Consider the following 25651-nt stretch of genomic DNA (forward strand, 5'->3'; position numbering starts at 1 on the left):
CGTACTTTACCCATTCCATTAGTGAGTCTTCATTCTTGGTTAATTTTTCATTTCTCGGTTTCAGAAGTAAGCTTTCCAATGACTCCAGTCCTGATATGAATTACCTTCTTAGAGAAAAGAGAAATAGTTTTCTATGCAACAGTTCTTGAGCGATGCCTTGTTGTATTGTGTGCCCTATTGCAGTAACAGGATAAGGCAGAATGATGGATATGGCACATTTAAAAAGGGTGGAGCTTGCAGTGAGATGCTGCAATGCTACTTTTGTCATTTTAACAAAGGCAACAAGAACCTATGAAAGGCTATCATACTGACTTAATAATTAGACTTCTTATGTACAGTCATGATAGACTGGATGAAGAGATGAACTTCTTCTTTTTAGATGGCAATGTGGCAAATATTTAAAAAAAGAATTGCCAATGTTTCACACTTTCTACCACTACAACATGATTGTCTAGCAATCTTGATAATGTTTTTCTTTGACCCAATTTTCTTCTCCCCCCCTTTATTCATTCTCACTGTTTTAATACTCTTTATTATTTCCTAATTATCAGCTACTCTTCTTTAATTGTGTCAGAATACATATCTCTTGCACATGCTATACACAACTCCCTGGATCATTCGTGTTTGGGCTGTTTTTGATTCAGAAATTATTAAAATACTTGAAAGCATATTTTTAAGAAATAGAGGAATTTTCAGTGGTCTATACCACAATAATTTATTTTGTTGGAACTGCTGCTGTGTAGCAGTTAAAATTTTAATGCTTCCTACACCTTTAAATACTTTTTAATTGGACTTCCAAAATTTAAAAGATGCTTTTACTGCTAGTGATAATATAAGTAGACTAAATATTTTATGATCTTTATATTTAGAATCAAGTAGATAGCAACCTTGACTCACTTTGTGTTTATATTTTGCAAAAAGATGATACAATAGGATTTCTATTCATATTACGTCATAAAAGAGACTTGCACCATCATATTATTTTATGTAACATTGCTTTCTTCAATAATACAAGGAATGGGAATTATTGGATCATAACAGGTGACATTCTGCAGTAATCCAAGCAATTTTTCATAAATGAATCTAATATCTAATCAATGCATATAATACAAATTCAAACCAGTCTAATGAACATTTTTCAGTTGTATTGATTATGGTATGGTAACATTGTATTGTACTGGAAACAGTGAGATTAATCTTTGATTGGATTGGTGATATCTTGAGGAAGTGGACTTACAGGAAAAACTTTGGTCAGATATCTATGTTCAATATGTGGACAGTGGAAGACAGAGGCTCTAGAGTAGAGTAGAGTAGAGTAGAGTAGAGTAGAGTAAAGTAAAATAGAGTAGAGTAGAGCAGAGCAGAGCAGAGCAGAGCAGAGCAGAGCAGAGCAGAACAGAACAGAACAGAACAGAACAGAATAGAATGGAATAGAATAGAATTCTTTATTGGTCAAGTGAGATTGGACACAAAAGGCATTTGTCTCCGATGCATAAGCTCTCTGTACATAGAAACAACAAAAGTGATAGATCATAGATCATAAGATTCTAATAACAAGTGATAATGATTAGATACTAATAGGAGAAGTTAGTAGGAAAGATGAGAACGTAAGGAAGATGAGAAGATGAGAAGGATAATAGCAGTACAGCCTACTACACGGGTAAGTATCTTTAGGCCTAAGACACTGCTGTGGGAATTAGGTGTTCAGCAGAATGATGGTGTCAAGAGTGGGGAAAAAAACAACTTTATGTCTAGTTGTTTTGGTGAGAAATTGAAACAGTTATGTTCAAGATGTGAGGGCTCTGTAGATATTTTCTCAGCCCTCTTTCTGCTTCATGTAGTGTACAGATCCTTGGTGGAAGGCAGGCTGGTTGCAATTGTTTTTTCTGAGTCAAGACAGGGGAGGAAATCTTGAATGTACTGTAAATATGATATTGGTACTTCAGAATTCAAAGTTAGTTTAGTTACTCATATGTGACAACAGAAGCCTTGGGAAAGAGAAATGTGGTGAGTGAGAACAAAACAGACTTGGTCCAGATGTTTCATAACCACAACGTTTTGTATACATTTACCTGTGCAGTAGTCCTCTACGTATGACCACAATGAACCCAAAATTTCCAATGCCAAACAAGATAGTTGTTAACTGAATTTTGCACCATATTACAATCTTTCTTCCCACAGTTGCTAAGTGAATCACTGCAGTTATTAACTACTTCTCTATTGATTTTGATTGTCAGAAAGTCACAAAAGGTGATCACATGATAATGGGACATGGCAACTGTCATAAATGCATGCCAAATGTCTAAATTTTGATCACATGACCATGAGATGCTACAACAGTCATAAGTCAATATTTTTAGTGCTATTGTAACTTTGAATGGTCACTAAATGAATGGTTGCAAGTTGAGGACTTTGCCAACTTGACCCTAGTTTTTTCTAACTTACAGAAACAAAGGATATCCTTTTGTGGATCTCCTACCTCATAACGTATTTGATCAAAGTCTTGGGATGTAGTAAACAGCCTGAATATGTCAAGTAGAAAACTGCAGGTACTCTAAAATTTACATTCTATTAATGTTAAATGAAGGAGGATATAGATGCAAGTAATAAAGGTTAAGAAACTATACTTATGTGTGGCAAACAGAACTTTAAAAAGACACACAAAAAGAAACTCCAAACCAAAACTAAATTAATCTGTCGTGCTTTTTAACAGTAATTTAGCCGGTTCAGATTTACTGATTAAAGTTTCAGATCAAGTGAAAGACCAACTCAGTTTAGAATAACACTGTGCCAAAAAAGTTTTCTGTCTCTTCCCACCATCCTCATTCAATTTGAAAGAAAAGAAAAAGCTCTTTATTTTATTTATTTTATTTTTTGTAAAGAAGAAAATTTTGTGAAATTTGAATCAGTGAAGTATGTTAAATCTCAAAGAAAGAAATTATGGACATATTATTCATATGTGTGTGTGTGTGTGTGTAAAACATGAAAGTTAAGTTCAGTTTAAGTTCTGATATTTCACTAGAATATCAGTTAGGAAAAGATAGTCAATATTTGAACATGTGGAGTAAGACACAAAAAGGATTTGTTTTTCAGTAAATCAGTACAACTATTTAAAGGCAATATTGTTCAAGGACAGATAATGTACTAATAGATTTGTCTCACTGTAACTCATTTTTTGTATAACTTTAAGGTTACTTGTTCTTATGAATTGTGGAATAAATGCCCACTAAACAGTCATTAAACTTTGGAGCAATTTCCTGTACCCAGAACAGGCGATACATAATTTCATGTTGCATTCATTCTTTGTGCGAAGAATTATAGGCTACATAATTTGCTGCAATGCTTTACTTCTCTTGTTAAATTGTTCTGTAAACATGATATATACCAAAACATCATTTTTGTTACACAAAGATTACAGTAAATATTTAATTTCACATATTTTATTGTTTTCAAATGTTGCCACTTGCCTATTATTTAGGTCATTTTTTTATGTTTACCATCCCAGATATGTTTCAGTATCAAATGGTATATGGGTATACAGATAGATTTTCAGATTCTATGCAGTTAGTAATTGACTACCTCTGAATATATATATCCATATTCAAGATTATATATCTATATTCAAGAGCAACATGATAACTTCTTCCAACATTCATTACCCTTTTAAGCTTCAAACTTGGTTAGCAAGGAGACCTATTAGGCAGATTTTTTTAATTTTAATTTTTTTATTTTTTATTCTCCATATTGTGTTATCTGAAATGTGACTGCTAAAAAGCCAACACTGTATTTTGCCTTAATGCATTGAAATGAAAAGTAATGGCTGATTATTGTAGGAAATATCAGTTTGAAAAATAGAGTAGAACAATTCATGCTTTTAAGAAGAAAATCATAATGCATCCTATGCTAAGAAATGTTGAAACTGTGAAAAGATAAGAGATAAACTATTTTAAGTTTCTAAAAGGAAAGAAAGGTCATTACTGAAGCACTGATAAACCAAAGCTTCGAAATAGAAGGAGCGCACAATCCTGTTCATTTGGTCAGTCTTACAAAAATGATTCTGGAAATGTAAAGCTTATCAAATAAAGTAAACTTCAAATAAAAGTCACCAAGATGATTAAATATTGAGCAATGTTAATTTGCATGTTACCAAAAATACTCAAAAAATTATCTCTGAAATACAGTGGTTTACAGTTAAATAAAAAATGCAGAACAATGCATAAACCGAAAATAGTGGGATTTAAAGCAATCATTATGTCTGCTTCCTGATTAAGTCTGATCAGTATCTTTGAATATTTGAAAATTTGAAAAGGACCACTGTATCTTAATACTATATAACATGCAGTATCTTCAAGTATTGATTAGGTACAAATCTACTTGAAGTAGTGTTCAAATGTGCCCTAAAAGATTCAGATTATGAATGTATTCCCCAACTTTTGGGGCCTAAATGTGCAAGGAAGATCTACATATTACATCTACAACCAACTGATTTTGTCAAATGATGTTATTTGGAAATCTAAAGGGTTTTGTAAGAGTATATTTGGAACTTCTAGTGAGTGCCATGTTTATATCATTATAGTCTGTTACTGGTAGATAAAGCAATATGGCATCTGATATTAATCTGATATTCCTAAAAGAGCTAATATCCTTCTGGTAATGTAAATTTGAAGAATAGGACTCACTAGAGGTCATATTTTCAGAGATTTTTCCTTAGCAGATTCTTCAATGCTTTCAATAAGGCGTTGTGTCAGAATCCATTTATATCATATTCATAAATGGAATGTTTCAAACATTATTCCATGGATTCTGCCATCTCCCGAAGAGAATAGAATAGATGTGTATTGAACCGGTATAGGGCATTTCAAAGGAAAGGAGAAGCCTTTTGAACTGGGGAAACAAAAGGGGGGGCTAGCATCTGGCTTTTGTCACGGAAGACAGCTATAAACATGAAGGGTCCTATGTTCCTTTTCCCCACGAGATGGATGATACGAGAGAAAGGATGGGGGACTGACCAAATGGGGTTAAGGGGGGTTAAGCTGGGAACTCTTTATAAGGGTTTACTTCATGGGATAATATTAAGTCCTGTCTCGTTTCCTACAACCAAGCATGTCATAGTAAAGATTCTTTTTGGAATAGATTTGACTCCAAGAATTTTGTCTTCCTAAGACGTGGTTTGGGGTGGGTCCTGACACGTTATAAATGATACTGAATTAGTTATAGAATAGGCAGATATATAAACATTTTAAATAAACAAACAATGTTTGTTTGGTAGAGCTTCTAATGTTATGGAAAAATTCTTAAAAATTCAGAGAAATATTCAGAGATGTGTTTGCCTTGAAAGTAGCCCATGTTGAACTCTATAGCATAGTCAATCATCAGGAGCTGGCCACAGGACACGTTTTGTAACATTTTGCATTATGTCATAAATATTTTATGACAATTTTTATCTCATAAATTTTTGGTAAAATTTGCCAAATTTCAATTCCACAAGAGTCATGGGTTAGTTAGCCTGTAAGTTAGCCCATTTGAGGTACGTTAGTTTTAAAATGGTTGCCCTAGGATTCACTGTTTTGCCTAAACAGAGATTATAGATACAAGACTTTTTATCGTATATAGATTTTCATGGAGGAAACTGTTGAAGGAAAAGTCTTCAGCATGGTTCAGTCCAAGCTGGGAATAAACAACATGGTAACTGCTTTAGAAAGAAAGTTGCAGTTTATTGAAGGGGAGAGCCAGACAGAAAGATGGCTCTGGAAGAAAAAAGAGAAAAAGCTCGTGTAGTAGGGAGTCCAATATGCTACTGGGGAAGAGCAGAGGGCTAGTACTAGTAGCGCCAGAAAGAATGAAGCGACTGGGCCAAAGCCGAAAGGACGCTCAGCTGTGGATGTGTCTGGTGGTGAAAGGAAAGTCCGATGCTGTAAAGATTTTTTCTCCATAGGAACCTGGAATGTAAGATCCATGAATCAAGGAAAGTTGGACGTGGTCAAACAAGAGATGACAAGACTGAACATCGACATCTTAGGTATCAGTGAACTAAAATGGACAGGAATGGGTGAATTTAATTCAGATGACCATCAGGTATACTACTGCGGGCAAGAATCCCTCAGAAGAAATGGAGTAGCCTTCATAGTCAATAAAAGAGTAGGAAAAGCAATACTGGGATACAATCCTCAAAATGACAGAATGATCTCAGTTCGAATCCAAGGCAAACCATTCAATATCACAGTAGTCCAAGTCTATGCCCCAACCACCAGTGCTGAAGAGGAAGAAATTGACCGGTTCTATGAAGCCCTACAGCACCTTATAGAACTAACACCCAAAAATGATGTCCTTATCATCATGGGGGATTGGAATGCTAAAGTAGGAAGCCAAAAGATAACTGGAATAACAGGCAAGTTTGGCCTTGGAGTGCAAAATGAAGCAGGGCACAGGCTGATAGAATTCTGTCAAGAGAATACGATGGTCATAGCAAACACTCTTTTCCAACAACCCAAGAGACGGCTCTACACATGGACATCACCAGATGGTCAACACAGAAATCAGATTGACTATATGCTCTGCAGCCAAAGATGGAGAAGCTCTATACAGTCAGTAAAAACAAGACCAGGAGCTGACTGTGGCTCAGACCATGAGCTTCTCCTTGCAAAGTTTAGGCTTAAACTGAAGAAAGTAGGGAAAAGCACTAGGCCACTCAGGTATGAATTGAATCATATCCCTGTTGAATATACAGTAGAGGTGACAAATAGATTTAAGGAATTAGATCTGATAGACAGAGTGCCTGAAGAACTATGGACAGAGGTTCGCGACATTGTACAACAGGTAGCAACCAAAACCATCCCAAAGAAAAAGAAATGCAAGAAAGCAAAATGGCTGTCTGAGGAAGCTTTGCAAATAGCTGAGGAAAGGAGGGAAGCGAAAGGCAAGGGAGAAAAACATAGATATGCCCAATTGAATGCAGAATTCCAGAGAATAGCTAGAAGAGATAAGAATGCCTTCTTAAATGAACAGTGCAAAGAAATAGAAGAAAACAATAGAATAGGGAGGACCAGAGATCTTTTCAAGAAAATTGGAGAGATGAAGGGAACGTTTAATGCAAAAATGGGCATGATAAGGGACCAAAATGGCAGGGACCTAACAGAGGCAGAAGAGATTAAGAAGAGGTGGCAAAATTACACAGAAGAACTATACAAGAATGAGCTTAACGTCCCAGATAATCACAATGAGGTGATCACTGACCTGGAGCCAGACATCCTAGAATGTGAAGTGAAGTGGGCCTTAGAAAAGCTGAGCAACAACAAAGCTAGTGGAGGTGACAGTATTCCAGCTGAGCTATTCAAAATCTTAAAAGACAATGCAGTAAAAGTGCTACACTCAATTTGCCAGCAAATTTGGAAAACTCAACAGTGGCCACAGGATTGGAAAAGATCAGTTTACATTCCAATTCCAAAGAAAGGCAGTGCCAAAGAATGTTCAAACTATCGCACCATTGCACTCATTTCTCATGCTAGTAAAGTCATGCTTAAAATCCTACAAGCTAGACTTCAGCAGTATGTGGATCGAGAACTACCAGAAGTACAGGCAGGATTTCGAAGAGGCAGAGGAACTAGAGATCAAATTGCCAACATACGCTGGATCATGGAGAAAGCTAGGGAATTCCAGAAAAACATCTACTTCTGCTTCATTGACTATGCTAAAGCCTTTGATTGTGTGGATCATAACAAACTGTGGCAAGTTCTTAAAGAGATGGGAGTACCAGACCATCTTATTTGTCTCTTGAGAAACCTATATGCGGGTCAAGAAGCAACAGTGAGAACTGGACATGGAACCACTGATTGGTTCAAAATTGGGAAAGGAGTCCGGCAAGGCTGTATACTGTCGCCCTGCCTATTTAACTTATATGCAGAGCACATCATGAGAAAGGCAGGGCTAGATGAATCAAAAGTTGGAATTAAGATTGCCGGAAGAAATATCAACAACCTAAGATATGCAGATGATACCACTCTAATGGCAGAAAGTGAAGAAGAACTAAAGAGCCTCTTGTTGCGGGTGAAGAAGGAGAGTGCAAAACTTGGGTTGAAACTTAACATTAAGAAAACCAAGATCATGGCATCCGGCCCTCTCAATTCCTGGCAAATAGATGGGGAAGAAATGGAGGTAGTGACAGATTTTATTTTCCTGGGCTCCAAGATCACTGCAGATGGGGACTGTAGCCAAGAAATTAAAAGACGCTTGCTCCTGGGGAGGAAAGCCATGGCAAATCTAGACAGCACACTAAAAAGCAGAGACATCACCCTGTCAACAAAAGTGCGTATAGTCAAGGCTATGGTCTTCCCAGTTGCAATGTATGGCAGTGAAAGTTGGACCATAAGAAAGGCTGAGCGCAAAAGAATTGAGGCCTTTGAACTATGGTGCTGGAGAAGACTCCTGCGAGTCCCTTGGACTGCAAAGCGATCAAACCGGTCAGTCCTAGAGGAGATCAATCCCGACTGCTCTTTAGAAGGCCAGATCCTGAAGCTAAAACTCAAATACTTTGGCCACCTAATGAGAAGGAAAGACTCACTGGAGAAAAGCCTAATGCTGGGAAAGATCGAGGGCAATAGAAGAAGGGGACGACAGAGAATGAGGTGGCTGGATGGAGTCACTGAAGCAGTAGGCGTGAGCTTAAATGGACTCCAGAAGATGGTAGAGGACAGGAAGGCCTGGAGGAACATTGTCCATAGGGTCGCGATGGGTTGGACACGACTTCGCAGCTAACAACAACAACAACAGTAGGGAGTGGTAGGTTTTTATACCTTCTGGAGCCTTTTGTTTGTAGTTGTTCCTGTGGCATGAACTTTGATCTGATTCTGGTATTCTGATGGTGGTGGGTTAATCCTATTATGTCCCAAAGGTCATATCCTCCTGATGACTCTTAGATTTTTGGTGTGAGGGAGTGTGGATTCTAGGGATCTTTCTTCCTAATCCCAGTTTCCTGACTCCAGTCTTTCTGACCAGATTATCACATCTGCATTTCTACAGACTTGGTTTCTGTTTGGCATAGAGAGAATTTGAGGGGTTGTGTGTCGGTTTCTGCCTTTAAAATCCTTTAGGGAAATATATTCTGCCTTTTAAATATTTCCAAAAATATTTCTTTTTCTGGGGGGGGGGGGCTGACTTCCCACAAAACATAGACTACTATAGAAACCAGTTTCATCTTGAATATTCTTTATAGTTCAATAAAAGACAAAAGAGGCAATTCTGATTACAGCTTTATATCTGTATAATCATATTGGCATGAATCTTTCATTTGGCATGAACCTTTCATTATCCTTTGGCAACAGGAATATAATGCTTTGGACTTAATTTAAAACAACCTTTTAAATATGGCTATTCTTTGATTAAACCAGTGCAAATCAAGTTCTGAAGCTCCATTATTTATCTGTTTAAGATACGTTGACAGATGACTGTGAATAATCACATCATAAGGTCTAGAAGCCTTTTAGGAGAGAGCAAAAAATTGACAAAGCATTCTTAAAATTAGGAACGCAATTGCTTTGAAAACTTCTGATTAACTTTATTACACTTGCAAATCTTGACAAATAAAAATTCGATGCTGCTCCTTTGCATGATCACAAAAGTGCTCAGGGCAAACACAAAAATATTTTCAAAAGTGTGCTATCATTTCATCTTAGATCTAGAAATTTCATATCTCTGTCCATGCATTTCAGTTAAAATAATTAGCCATACCTTTTCCTAGCATATTCTTTACCATTTCTACTTTGTAGTCAATTTCCTGTGCCTGCTGCCTTATTTTATTTATTTTATTTTATTTTATTTTATTCCATTTATATCCTGCCCTTCTCCGAAGACTCAGGGCGGCTTACAAGCTAAATATCTAAATATTTCATACTTCAGAGTTTCCCAATATCTTGTTCACTTTCTAAAAGAAATAAAGAAAATAAAACAGTAAAATGGCATTTATGTGGTGTTATAACATATTAACTGCCTCTTATTCTATGAATCTTCCCTGAGGTGTAGTATAAATATTGAACTGAACTTTTAATTGTTTTAATTGTTCATCTCATTTTTTAAAATAACCACTCCATAAACAATTGAAATACAGAAAAACAATCAAAATGACAAAAGTCAATAAAATGGCTCCCAAATCTACGTTTTGATCTAAAATAGCTTTTAGAAAGTGTATAAATGTAGAATCTACTTACAGGTCAGTAGAAAACCTGGCAGATGATTTATTAACTGCTATAGGTTTTTTAAAAAGAAGAAGAATTTTCAGCTAATTTAGATAAAGGAATTTGATTCAGACCAGTGTTTTTTCAAACTTGGCAACTTTAACATATATGGATTTCAACTCCCAGAATTCCCAAGCCAGCAGTTCTGAAAGTTGAAGTCCATACATCTTTAAAATCACCTAGTTTGAAAAACAGCTGATTTAGACTGAACTGTGCTCAGTCATCTCTCTTTTGCAGAATCAATCCAGCTATATTCATTCAATTAAGACATTAAAAACTATTAACATATGAAAAGAAAAAGCATTTCACAGAAGAGGTCATTTGTTTTTCATCTTAAAAAAGAAAACCTATCTGCAAGAGAAGCCCAGCAGTTCAGACTTCCTCTCACATTTACATTTAGCAAAGTCACATTGGACAGCTTAGATTTTATGGGGGAAGAAGCACTGAGATCAGCCTATAAATCTTGAACTTCTTTGTGTGATTAATCCATGATGTTATTGTTGTTGGTATCATCTATACATTAGAAGTGACTCTTTTGAATTGGGCCTTTAGAGTCACACAGAACATTAATTTGTACATTTGGGCTGGGAAAATTTGACCCAGCATCCCTCACCTGTGGATAAATTAGTATGAGTCACTTGGAATTGGTTTTAAGGACAGAATGGGCATCTTAATTTTAGGTCAAGAAATGATGTCAATAGGAACCTTTAAAAAATTGAAACTTCCTATGTTACCTATGTTACCACTTGGAAAGATTTTCAGAGGCAAAATACTGTAGCTGCCTTGATCCCTTCTTCGCCCCTAAAAATCCTAATGGGCACTCCTTATAACTCAGAATACCCTATTTGTTCTCTCATTTTGTAGGAGATTATATTGTGAGAGCCCAATCCTGAGTCCTCAGGATCAGTTACCCACATTTCACTTTGAAACAGCTTATGTCTGTAGCTTTCCTTAATATGATAACATTTTTACTTACTTAGATCTTCAAATTGTAAATTATTTCAAGAAATTTCAATTGCTCTTGACTTGTCATTTCATAGTAAGAATTTTATATTGCATTTAGGGAAGTGAGCTAGCAATGTTTATTTTCTAAGAGTTCCAATTAAAAGCTTGTTCAGACGTTCCCTTTGCATCTTCAATCCTTCTTCTAATCATACTATTGATACACACTAATTGAAAGGATACTCTCCTTGGTTAGACCATAGTTATTTGCAGCAGGAAGCTATACAAAGAACATTGGTAGTAGAGAATGCCAACTAATGTTGAAGTGTTTGCATTTTCTGGAGGATTGCAGAATACTGTGTTGTAAGCAGAGATATTTTGTAATATCAATTATCAGGACAGCTAAGACTTGAGGAAATCATTCTGTGCCCCTGCATTAACTTGAATAGATAAAAAGAATGCTTGACAGAGACTTTCTACTACTCAGAACACTTGAGACTCACAATCTGATAGTGGGAACTGGACAGAGAAATGCATAGTTTTGTGACTAGTATTGGGGGAACCTTTCACTAAATTATTAAGTGTAAAAAAGGAGGGATAGAAATTTTAAAAATCTCATTAATTTGTGTCTTAAAGGATGTTTGACCCAGCTTTAATTTGGCTATTTATTAATACCATATTTCAAAATTTATATAACAATTCTAGAATAAATAATTTATTTACCTATATTTTATTGTATTTTAAAAGCTTCCCTACTAGCTGTTCTGATGTTCTGCTGGCAAAAAGAAACCACAAAAGGATATTTTTCTGGAAGATTTTTGCATTATCTTCCTACTCCATTTTAGGAATACAAAAAAGAAAAGAAAAGAAACCATGGAAAGATTTATAAAATTATTGACTTGCATGAATGGTCAATGCATAATGATTTGTTGTCACCTGGAATAATTGCAGGATTATTTATATAGGAGCTAATTAATTTGTGGAATTCATTAGCAAAAGTTCTGACTGTGGCCCATAAATTGAATAGCTTTGAAAGGAAAAAGAATAGATCTATAAAGGACTAAGTCTTGAAGACTTCGCTTTACTTCTGCATTAGATATATGTCTCCAAATGCAGGGGAATCAGTGGTGGAAAAAATATATGTTTCCATCTTTTCCTGGTGAGCACCACAGAGTCATCTGGTAAGCCACTGTAAGAAACAAAATTCCAAGTTTTGATCAGAACCAACAAGACTTCAGTTACATAGTATGTCTTAATTGTGGTGGCCTTTGGGGAGATCTATAACTCTCTAAGTAATTCATTTTGAACAAACATTCCTGTAAAATTATTTTAAAATACATTAAATTAGCACCACAAAAATTATTAACATTAAAAAAGTCAACAATTGTCCACCGGCATGAAGTTTTATGCACATATATGGCAGAGATGATGTTTTTATTCTTGTCAAATTTCATCAGAGTGTAGAGTCTCAAAACTACAAAATGAAGTTCTCTAATTTTAATCCTCAACACTCAAAACACTGGCTGTTAAAATCTCAGGTCAAATTTTTTTGGCTGTTATCTGATTTTATGCCATCAGCTGTAAATCTTAATGCTCTATTACCTTTGCTTCTGTTTTTATGTAATATATAAGTGTCTGATTGGATAGTGCACAAAACAGTTTTAAAAACTGGTAATTACATTTAATTTAACTAAAACAAACTGGCCCAGGCCTGAAACTGTGATAAAAGTTTTGAAGTCAAAATGTTTAATTTTTAAATAGTAATTTTATTATAGATTACAATTATATCAGTAAAAACTAATACAGTACAAACTATAAAAAAGAAAAAAAAGAAGGGCTAGAAATAAATAATATAGTAAAGAAAAAGAAAAGAAATATATGATATAGTTCCCACTTCCCTTCATTCATCATAACAAGTATAAACTACAAACTATTTTACCACTTTCTCTTAAAATACATCAAGTGATCACTTCTTCCCAGCAGCACTTATAGCCTATAGACTCTGTAAGACTCTGTAAGAAATGGAATCTGGGAAGAAGTGATCACTTGATGTATTTTAAGAGAAAGTGGTAAAATAGTTTATAAATTAATTTAATAGTGAGACCATTGTTTAAAAATGTACTTCAATGTATCCAATTTTAAAATATTTTGCTTCATTCTGTAATTGTAAGTTGTTTGACTCTTCAGTTTCCCTAGATCCTTGTAGTGTCCAATTTTAAAGTCTTGTACAGTTTTTTTTAAAAAAAATTCAAAACAAATGCATAATCCCATGGGTAGCACTTGTTATGGTTAGTTCCAAAATCTTATTTCAAACTTACCTTACCATTTGTAGCTTTTTAAAATCAAAATTTCAATTGCCCTTTTGCTGTTTATTTTTTTCAAAACTTATATTTAAAACTTCTTTCACTAAGGACTGAAGTAAACTCACCTGGTGCGTAAAACATGTTGATCCAAAGGCTCTTAATAAGTGAGAAGCAGTTAACTAGCAATTTCTGAAAGGATTAAAAAAGGAAATACTATACAAAATTAGGGTCCTTTTAAAGGTGCTGAGTACAGTTGGAGCAAGATGGCTATTTGTTTGTCTACCAGACCTCTAAACCTGCCAGAGTCTGTTATCTTGCAATCTGCTTCTGAGGAGCAGCCATCTGGAGCACTTATGGACAATCTCAAGTCCTCTACTTATCTGGAGGGGAATTATCAAAAACTCAGTCTATCCACTGGCTCTTTATTCTGCTGTGGTTCTTGGCTCCATTTTTTGCGACGCCATCTTCAGTCTGCCATTTCTTCCCTGGATGTCTTAATTTTGAATAATTCTAGATCTCACTAACATTATAAAAAGTATTTTCAACTATAAAAAGGCAGTTAGTGAGCACTATTTGCCATTGGAACATGTCTGGTAAAGTTAGAACAGAATATGAAATAAAATTTGGATGAACCATTTAAATTTTAAGACATATTTAAAATGGTATTTCATATTTAAAATAGTATTTCCTTTTTTAAAGCAAATGAGATTATAAATGTTCAGAGGTACATGTAGATTAACTCAAGAAAAAAATCAGTTTATCAGTCTGTGATACTGTTAAAATCTAATTGATTATATGCCATCAAAACATTTTTTACTATCAGCAGTCACATATTCTCCATGATGTAAAAATTTACCAGTCCTCAGAAAATTATTTTGCTGAAACTTATTTTTTATTTAGAAGAATATTCCTAGTGATCTCCATAGGAACTTACTATCCAGAGCTAAGGGAAAGCTGGAGGAACATTTTCTTTCAGGAGTACAATAATAACTCTCCATCTATAATATACCTAATAATTATCAGTCTTTGCTTTACTTCCATTGTTAAATCATTTTTTTCCAAAAGAAAAAAAACCTCAAATTGTTATTATATGCCGATCCACAACTTTCTATAGAAATTGAAATCCCCAGCTGAACAATGCCTATAATACAAACAGCCAAAATAGTGGGTAAAACTATTGAGTTTTTCTGAAGTCTTCAATAGCCAACAAATTACAAAAAGTGGGAAATGGGGAAATAAGGAAATTCATAACAAGTCCAGATGTTTCCTGAGGTCTGCAGTGCAAAATCAGTCTCAAAGTGAAGATTACAGAATAAATGTATTTGATAGCATGTATTAATGTTAATTTTCATCTAACTGTCAGGGAGAAAAGAACTTGGTTTACTTCCACAACTCAGAAAATACAAAGGCTAGTATTTCTTATTTTTTGCTTTGTCCACGGGCAGAAATAAACATATGAAGTCTGTATATTAGCAGAGCTGAGAGAAATTTATGTGGATAAACCAAACTGCATACTGGTTGAAGGGCTTGCAAATTCAAATTACTTTACCCTGAGTTGCTGAAAACCTATTTCTTTGGAGACACCATTTTCTCGGTTTCATAAAAAAATCCCCTATCATAAGAGCTCAGGGTGGGGAGTTGCATTGGTTAGGGCCAGCCAACATGGAATTAATTAATTTGCAGAATTCATATATTTTCATTTCATAAAATGTGATTGTATGTTTTTCCTATAGAATATAGGTCAAACACACAAACGTCAGTCTCTAAATGAAAAGGTTATAAACTCTGTAAAAAGTATGTTTAGAGTTATTTCATACTTTTTATTATCTATTTCTATTCCGATGAAGATCTCTTTATTTGAATTAGTCTAAATTAAACTCCCACCTTTTTCCCTTTTCCTTTATAGATTGGCAGATTGCTACCCTTTCTATGCTGTTGGGTGGTGCTGCCATAATTCTTATAGCTTTCTTGGTTGGACTAATTTCTATCTGTGTGGGATCACGGAGGAGGTTCTACAGGCCCGTCGCTGTCATGCTGTTTGCAGCAGGTAAGTTCTGAAATATGTACATTAGATAGCTGCTACTTTCTCAAGAATAGAGACAAAACATCTCTGATAATCCAAAAATAATTCTTTCATTTCAGATTGTTCAGCTTTTGTTTACATGGCCAAGAAATCCCAAGATTTTCCTTCCAGGCCAACTCTTTCTATCGTTTAAAGTTTGAAGAGCATTCTTTATCAGAGGGCAAAATCCCAGTGGCAACTGAATGAAGGAGGGATTCTGTATCTATTTTTTCAGCCTGGGTGTCATCCCTCCAATCTAAGCATTAGAAGAAATAAAGCACATATTGTCACTTGATAATAGTAGTATCTTATCTTGTCCGGCATTGCTTGCTTGACATTTTTAAAACACAGTGTAGGTGATTATAATAGATACCATTCCAGGTCTTTGTAGAAACTTAAGGGACTTTATCTTTCAAGGTACAGTGTCTGTGTTCTTTAGGATTAGTTTTGGAAATCATTCATATAAAAAATAAATAGGATTAAACTCAAATGTGCTAATATTTTTTATGCTCCACAGAAAGCCTTACTTTCATTGTGTTTGTGCTTTGCCTTTTGTTATTTATTTTAATAGCCTTCATACTATATAAATCCCTTATTTTTCAAAGGAAAGGGATTACATGAAGAAATTATTTTTAAGGCTCATATGAAAACTCAGGGATGTTCTCTAGTGGAATACACTGTATAACAAAATCATCATTTGATATGGATTTTGATATGGATATTCATCGTTAGCTAATAATAGAGTTTTCCCTTCCTTCCTGTTAAGTTTTCCAGCTGCAGTTTCCTTTCTGTCAATCACGTTTTTGCTGGAACTGAAATAGTAAACTTGTCTGATATACCATAACAGAGAGAGTGACAACTATCTAGTCTGCTAGGTGGATTTTTAAAAATCAATATAAAAGGATGTAGAATCCAGGTTCTTAGTAGTTCAAGGATGAATATAATCAGCGCTTTTTTTGTAAAAGAAAAAGGTGCCGGAACTCACACATGTCATACAACCCGCCTTGCCTACCCTACAAGGTTCCATCCAAAAAAGGTGCCGGAACTCCGTTCTGAGCATTCTATGAGGAAAAAAAAGCCCTGAATATAATTATAAGGAAAAGAATCCTATTGCCCTCTTCTGTTTCCATTATTTTAGTTAAACCGTTTAAGAAGGAAAAGAATACACGTAGGTGTTGTTATAGTGAAGCTGTATCTTTTCAATTTTCAGAACTATTTGCAAGGATTGTTTTGATCTTCGTTCCATTCACTGGCAGAAAACAGGAAGAATTGTATACTAAAAACGTATTTTATTTTAGTTGTTTTACTTAAACATTTGTAGTTCTTCAGCTGCTTTCATTCAAGCCTTTTCACCTCGCGTGGTTTGAAAAAAGCTTCAGTTATCTGACAGAACAAGAAACATGAGGAGGATTATATTAGAGGAAAAAGTATCTTAAGTAGACTTCTCTTAAGCATTTGAATGATAATACAAACAATTCTAAACATTCAACAATTATAAAACTTGTAATAAACAATGCTGCAGAAGCTAGAAAAGAAAACAAGCCATTTATTTATTTATTTATTTAATTTATTATATTTTTATACCGCCCTTCTCCCGAAGGACTCAGGGCGGTGTACAGGGCAATAAATATAAAAACAGAATAGAAAAGTTAAAAAACAATTAAATATAATGCCCAAATTTAAAACAATAATTAAAAACATATTAAAACCCCTGCCCTAACCCATCAAACCAGGTCAGATTGCTCAAATAAATACATTTTTAGATCGCGCCGGAAGGAGCGAAGGTCAGGGGCCATCCGGAGCTCAACCGGCAAGCGGTTCCACAGGTCTGGCACGCCCACAGAGAACGCCCTCCCCCTGGGGGCCACCAATCGGCATTCTTTGATCGGAGGCACCCTTAGTTTTCACATATTTGTTAAGAGTGAAAAGTGTGTGTGTGTGAGAGAGAAATTGGTTCAGTGATGTCCAAAATATATCAGAATAGAAGTTAGTTTGCTATTTTCTCTTGGTTTAGAAGTTCTGTAGAAATAAATGAGACTGCCATTAACAATAGAAAATTGTCAACAATAAAAAAATGCTTCAGTGCCTTGAGATGGTTCTGCTAATAAACAAGAATGGATTTTTTTTTCAAAATGTTTATTCAAATGTCTAAATTTGCATTTACCATCAAAATGTTAGTATAAACTTAAAAGTTAATCCCTCCAATAAACTAACTTTTATTACATGAAGGCTGCTTTTTATAATCAAGAGAGTAAAACAGTTTTTCCTGCAAAAAACCTAAACCTGTCTAGAAAAAAAAAAGAATATACATTTGTGTATTGCATTGTTTTAGAAAAATTAACTTTGACTCACTAATGCTGTGAAGGAAATGAAATGAATTACAGATATAGAATTAAAGAACTTGAAAGGTCATTAACTCCCTATGCAGGGATCAAAATTAAATCATCCTCAAGAGATTGTTGTTTAGCCTTTGACTGTACTCACTCAAAAGAGAAACTCACATTTCCTTGATAAATGAATTAACTGTCCAAATGCTGTTTCCACCAGGAAGTTTTTCCTAATATTTATTTCTATTCTATGTTTCTATTACTTAATAATAATTTTCTGTATCATGCATTGTGGAATGATAAAGAGAAGAACTTCCTGCATCTTCCTACACCACCTCCTCCCCCCTTCTCCTTTTTCCTCCCCCCTCCTCCTGTATATAGGATTACACCAGTGGTGGGATTCAAACATGTGAACAACTGGTTCTCTGTGTGGATGCTGCTTCCGGAAGTCCATTCTGGGCCTGGGCAACAAAAAATTAGCTACCGGTTCTGCCAAAGTGGTGTGAACCGGCTGAATCTTACCACTGAATTACATCCAAAATTACATTTGCTTTTTTAGCAGCCACATCACATTCCTGTAATAAGCTTTTATTCTATTATCCTTTTCACATTTATGTTTTATTTCTTTTTGATAAGTGAAGGACTTTGTATTTGTCTGCATTCATTTATCTTTTCAAATCTTATCAATATCGTATTGGATTTTGTTTTACTTGCATATTAAATGTGATACTATTTAAATATTTATTTAATTCAAATCATAATGATAATTCTACAGCACCTCACTCAAGAATACTCTTAAAGTTCAATTTTTAGTTTAATGAACCTGCCATCTAGTCCATATTTAACTAGCTTGCTAATTAGAATCTCATGGGCCTTTTTAATCACCCTTTCCAATGTCAAGATGTACATGCACTGTGATTTTTTTCTACAATCTTTCAAGATATTGATAATCATAATTAGTTGTTTCTATTTCACCAAATTCTTTCTGCCATATCTTTCAAAGAGAGGAATAAAACATGTCATCATCAAACCATTTGATACTTTGCCTATTCTTCATGATTTCTCACAGTGAATGGACCGAAGTTTGGATAGACCATCAGCAAGTTCTTCAGTTCTTTTTTCTTAGTTGGATGGTTGCTAATTTAACCCCTTTTAACAGGAATACAGGTATTAGTTGTCAACGTATATAGAAAACTAATAGAATAACCAAGAGTATAATGGATTAATGCAGAGGTATGACTAAACACATATTATGAATGCTCAGTTTCACTTAGTCAAATTTAGTCAAAATGGATATTTAAAAAAACATAAACATCTACACATTTATTAATCTTCTGAAGAAATTTGTTTAAAATTGTTTAGGTGATAAACAATATTCCGCATTTTAATTAAAGAATTCAAATTAAAATAATGGAAGTTATGTGCTTTGTATATATATGTAGCTCCCCAAAGTTTTATACACAATTATATACACAATTCCATAGGAATTATATTTAACTACTAGTTAATATAACAAATCATATGTGATAAATGAACTTCCATTGATTATATTACTTCATTAACTTTTTCTGTGTTATAATCTGTTTATAGAAATCATTAATTTTGCCACCTGTGCTCTTGGCAATTCTCATAAAAGTCTGAACAATATAAACAGAAAAAGAATAATGGAAGGGGAACAGGGATTGTTCTTTAGAATCCTCACATGTGTTATTTTGTTCTAATAACATTTGATTTATATATGCTGCTGACTATTTGGATTGATGTATTCTTTGTGGATTAAATATAACTCATTGTGTTTATTGTAATTTCAATGTTACTGAGTATTGGCTAAGCAAATTTAGATTGTGTATTACTTTAAAATGAAACACACATTCCCAAAGGATTCCTATGCAATGTTTTTTTAAATAATGTGGGCTGTTTGCGGGGATTTTTTTTTAAGATTTTCTTTTATTCTACCTTTATTATTTTTATAAATAACTCAAAGGAACAAACATAGCTAATACTCCTTCTTTCTCCTATTTTCTCCACAACAAACCTTTGAGGTGGATTAGGCTGAGAAAGTGGCTGTTTCAAAATTACCCAGCTGGTTTTCATGCCTAGGTCTGGGCTGGAACTCACCCATCTCTTGATTTCTAGCCTGGCCCTCTCTTAGACCATTTGAGTCATTTCTTAGACACTCTCTGAAAAGTTTTGTTTATAAAGAAGAAGCAAATGCTTATAAAATACTAACATGTTACATTTCCTGAAATGTGTCACTTTAAATGGCAGAGGAAACAATAAACAATAGACTGTTTCTTTCATAAAAATTCAATAGCTATGGATTGTTAGGGGGGAAGGAAGGCTTTTGGTCCATACATTATCGGATCCAGTTTGAAGAATTTTTCATTGCTATATTGAAATGATTTGTGTTTTAATCTTTTTGTGTCTTGCTTCTCTGTCTCTCTGTCTTACACTTCTGTAGTGTACCTGCTATGCAGTATTTTTATGGTAGGGCAAAAATCTTCTGTTCCTTTTATTGTATGTATTTTTATGTTTCTTTCTACGTTTGGAAGATTACTGAGATTCGTATTTTTTCCTAGGATTATAGATATCAGTTGACATATGATATGATGTAGAAGATGGATATATTTCTTCTTTGAATAACAAATTTTCTGATCATTGAAGCCCACAAATCTGTTTTTTACCTGTATTACTTTATGGTACCATATCAGTTTCTTTGGTTACCTGAAATGAAAATATACTGTAGTAAAAGCCAATGGTGGAGATTTAATTAATTAATTTATTTATTTAATACTATTTCTATACCGCCCTTCTCCCGAAGGACTCAGGGTGGTGAACAGGGCAAGAATAAAAATACAAATTACAAAAGTTAAAACAAGATTAAATAAATGCCCACATACTAAAATACATCTTTAAAACCTAATAAAATAACAATAGCAAAAAAAAACCCCAATCCCCTCATCAGGCCAGGCCAGCTTGTTCAAAAAAGTATGTTTTTAGCTCGCGGCGAAAGGAGCGAAGGTCGGGCGCCATCCGGAGCTCAACCGGTAGCTGGTTCCATAACTCCGGGGCACCCACAGAGAAGGATCTCCCCCTGGGGGCCACCAGTCGACATTCTCTGACCGGTGGCACCCTGAGGAGGCCCTCTCTGTGGGAACGCACAGGGCGGAGGGAAGTCGATGCCGGCAGCAGGTGTTCCCTCAGGTACTCCGGACCCCTGCCATGTAAGGCTTTGAATACCATTACTAGTACCTTGAATCTCACCCGGAAGGCAACTGGTAACCAATGCAGCTCACGGAGCAGAGGTGTAACGTGGGAATATCGGGAGACTCCCAACACAACTCTCGCGGCTGCATTCTGTACCAGTTGGAGCTTCCGGGTGGTCCTCAAGGGCAGCCCCATGTAGAGAGCATTGCAGTAGTCTAGTTGAGAGGTCACGAGCACATGAGTGACCGTGCATAGATCATCCCAGCTTAGATAGGGCCGCAACTGGCGCACCAGGCGAACCTGGGCGAAAGCCCCCCTAGTCACAGCTCCTATATGATCTTCCAGGGTGAGCCGTGAATCTAGGAGGACTCCCAAGTTGCGAGCCCTATCTACGGGGGGTAATAGTTCACCCCCCATAGCGAGAGGTGGAATGTCCGAATAAACCCGGGATGAAGGTATGCAAAGCCACTCGGTCTTGTCGGGGTTGATTTGAAGTCTGTTCCTCCCCATCCAGACCCGAACCGCCTCCAGGCAATGGGACATCACGTTGAGGGCATCACTGGGGTGGTTTGGGGTCAAAAGGAAAAGTTGGGTATCATCCCAACTCCAAAACCACGAATGATCTCACCCAGCGGTTTCATATAGATGTTGAACAGGAGAGGCGAGAGGACCGACCCCTGAGGAACTCCACAAATGAGAGACCTCGTGGTCGACCTCTGCCCCCCTGCCAACACTGACTGCGAACGTCCCTGGAGATAGGAGGAGAACCACTGTAAAACCGTGCCTCCCACTCCCAATCCCCTGAGACGCCGCAGCAAGATACCATGGTCGATGGTATCGAAAGCCGCTGAGAGGTCTAATAGGACCAGAACAGAGGAATGCCCCCTGTCCCGAGCCCTTCAGAGATCATTCACCAGCGCGACCAATGCCGTCTCCGTGCTGTACCCGGGCCTGAAACTCGATTGGTACGGGTCTAGATAATCCGCTTCATCCAGGATCAGAGGGAGCTGATGTGCCACCACACTCTCAACAACCTTCGCAAGAAAGCGAAGGTTGGAGACAGGACGAAAGTTGTTTAATACAGCTGGGTCCAAGGCAGGCTTCTTGAGGAGAGGCCTCACCACCGCCTCTTTCAAGATGGCGGGGAAGCTACCCTCGCTCAGAGAAGCCGATATAACTGCCTGGAACCAGCTGCGTGTCCTCTCCTGGGCTGCATAAACCAGCCAGGAAGGGCACGGGTCCAATAAACATGTGGTGGTGCTCAGCCTTCCCATGATCCTGTCCACTTCCTCCGGAGTCACAGAATCAAACTCCTCCCAGGTGATATCGACAAGACCACCCGTGTCCTGCTCGACAGACTCTGCCCAGTCCGAGTCCAGACCGGTCCGAATCCGAGCGATTTTGTCCGACAGATGCTGCTTAAACTCCTCGGCACGACCCTGCAAGGGTTCCTCCCTCACCTCCTGATTCAGGAGGGAGCAAGTCACCCTAAACAGGGCGGCCGGGCGATTATCTGCGGACGCGATAAGGGTGGCGAAGTGGTTAGACCTCGCCTCCCTTATCGCAGCGAGATAAGACCTAGTATAGGTTCTTAGTCGCAATCGGTCGGATTCGGATCGGCTGGATCTCCAACCGCTCTCTAGGCCCAGTCTCCGACGCTTCATCTCCCGGAGCTCCGCAGAGAACCATGGAGCTCGACGGGATCTGCACCGGGTCAGGGGCCGCAGGGGTACAACTCGGTCAAGAGCCTCAGTGGCTGCCCTTTCCCAGGCTTCCACTAAGGTGTCTGCCGAGCTGTGAGCAAGGGAGGCAGGTGGGGACCCCAGCGCCGCCTGGAACCTCTGGGGATCCATTAAGCGTCTGGGGCGGTACCATTTAATTGGTTCCACACACCCACGGCGGGGGGTGGCAAAATGGAAGACCAGCCGCAGGAGATGATGATCGGTCCATGACAGGGGCATAACAATTGGGGAGCCCCCACCAAGATCATCTAACCACCGTCCAGATAAGAAAACTAAGTCAAGAGTGTGGCCTCCCTCATGAGTCGGTCCCGAAATTACTTGCGTCAGGTCCATGGCCGTCATGGAAGCCATGAACTCCCGAGCCAACTCAGATGATCCTCCCAGTGATGGTAGATTGAAGTCCCCCAAAACTATAAGTTTCGGGAACTCAATCACCAACCCAGAGAGGACATCGAGAAGCTCAGGCAGGGCTGCTGCTATGTGACTAGGCGAAAGGTACACCAGCAGCAAGCCCAACTGCGCACCAGGGCCGCATCTCAAAAAGAGACACTCACACCCGACTATCTGGGGAACGGTGGCCTCCCGCGGACACAAGGTCTCCCTCATAACAACAGCCACACCCCCACCCCTACCCTGAGCCCGAGGCCGGTGTAGCACCCGGAAACCTGGTGGGCAAAGGTCAACCAGAGGAATCCCTCCCTCTGGGCCCAACCAAGTCTCCGTGATGCAAGCCAGGTCCGCCTGCTCACCCTCAACCAAGTCACGGACGAGAGGAGCTTTATTAGCGACAGACCTGGCATTCAGGTACACCAGCCGGAGCTCAGGAGGCTGCACATCCTCACTCCCAGAACCCCGGGGCGGAGCCAGACAAGTAGTAGAAATTTCCCTCTTGCTGTTTATGTACAAATATGCCCTAAACGTTTGTCCTAAATGCAAGTCCTAAAGATGCTTACAAGACAGAGAGGGTGAATTGACATCTCCTTTTGGAATAATCAATAAAAATGCAAAAGTAGAAGTATTTTAGCAAATAAGAATTTTAGATTGATCGTTAGTCTGCATTATTATTAGTATTATTAGCATTAATTGAGAAAATAAGTTACTATCTTTTATTTGTTAGCGAAAACAGAATAAGTAGCATATACAAGAATAAAGCTGCAGACCTTATGATTCATTAAGATTTTTTAATACTTAGGATTTTCAAATTATCTATTGCCCTAGTCCTCAGTACTCTTCAATAATCAGAGTTGTGCATTTTTGTATTGAGCAGCCATAACTTCTAATGCTATAAGGATTTTTATATAGCTCTACCACACGGGTGTCAAACTCATGATGTCATGTGACGTGTCACGACATATCGCAACTTTTTTCCCATTGCCAGCAACGGGGTTGGTGTAGTTTTGGTGTGATGCATCCGGCCCGTGGGCCGGCAGTTTGACACCCCTGCTATAACATATCAGAATTTTTTATAGTCAACTTTCTCTGAAGCGCATTTCTCTTTGCCTCTAATCCTTTTCAAATATAACTGATTTCATACACAGACATTACAATGATGTTCAACTAACAGTGGCATATGGTAATATATATCATTGCTGTTGATAAAGCAGCTTTGCTGACTTTGTAGAAAGAAAATTCCTAATTCAGAACATTAAAATACATGATTTCTAATCCAATCCAGGGAGGGTCATATGTTAATTTTTAAATAAGAAGTAGGTAACATTCAGAAAGTTATATTAAAATACATCCTGAAGATTTTGTGTTGAATACTAGATAAATGAGACAAATTGTATCTGACTCCCTTTTCCCCTCCTCTTTTTTTTTTCCAGTGGTTCTTCAGGTGTGCAGTCTTGTCCTTTACCCAATCAAGTTCATTGAGACTGTCAACTTAAGAATATACCATGAGTTCAACTGGGGCTATGGCCTGGCTTGGGGTGCAACTATATTTTCATTTGGGGGTGCCATACTTTATTGTCTGAACCCCAAGAACTATGAAGACTACTATTAAAGGAAACTTCTTCTTTTGTAAGGAAAGGAATAAAACAAGGATTGTCTTGTCTTTTATAAGTGTTTTTAGTACTTTTGTAGAGTGTCAAGCTGTCTACTCTATTGATTTATTAGCCATTACCTTTTGGCTATAACTACTGCAAATAGCATTTTAACATCTCTTTAAAAAACCTGATAAATTACATCTGCTACATCTGTAGTGAAATGAAAGAAGTGGCAGCTACAGTAAGGAAGGTAATGGATATGAGAAAAAGCAGTTGTATTTGTTATAGTCTACTAGCACAAAAATGTGCAATTGCCTCTTTATATCATACATGATGATATATGCTGAAATATGCTGAAGCTTACCAACTTAGGCTCCTGTCTTGTATTGGTACTGGGACTCTTACACAAAATAAATGACTGAATGACTGGATCTGAGAGAAGGAAGACAACTGATTAGAACATGATTCAGCAGTTCTCAAACAAGATGTGTTTGTAAATTTTCTTGCCAGCTGTGGTATGTAAACAAGTCAAAACCTAGAACATATTCTTCAAATTATGTGGTTGGACATTCAGTCTCAGCTGTAGCCAGGTTCTAGAAATAATGTGGAGAATGACACAAATCTATTGAGAATTTTTAAAGGTGGGGGGAGTGGGGAAAATATGCATGAGCTACTTTTATCTTGATGCCATTTCATTTCTAAGCACCACAGTAAAGATTTCTTGAGCAGTGTTTGAAAATGCTTTATAGAAGGCCATTATTAATATCTCTGTAATTATAGAACTATGGAGATAGAACCTTATATCCTAAGCCAGGGGTCTTCAAACTTGGCCCTTTTATGACTTGTGGACTTCAACA

General features: G+C 37.0%; 1 protein-coding gene across 2 annotated transcripts in view; it reads left to right on the plus strand.

The window, feature by feature from the left end:
* TMEM47 (transmembrane protein 47) overlaps positions 1-25344 on the plus strand; it is a 32024-nt gene extending 6680 nt beyond the window's left edge. The window contains exons 2-3 of one of the 2 annotated variants that reach the window (XM_083362913.1): positions 15378-15518; positions 24633-25344. In XM_083362913.1, the coding sequence (XP_083219039.1) occupies positions 15378-15518; positions 24633-24811 (320 nt within the window). In that variant the 3' untranslated portion in view covers positions 24812-25344. Of the gene's footprint in view, positions 1-15377; positions 15519-15613; positions 15801-24632 lie in introns of those variants that run through there. The other variant, XM_083362914.1, reaches the window with a different exon arrangement.
* Positions 25345-25651: the final 307 nt, after the last annotated feature.

The sequence above is a fragment of the Vipera ursinii genome (assembly GCF_947247035.1).
Source record: "Vipera ursinii genome assembly, chromosome: 4".
Taxonomy (NCBI): Eukaryota; Metazoa; Chordata; class Lepidosauria; order Squamata; family Viperidae; genus Vipera; species Vipera ursinii.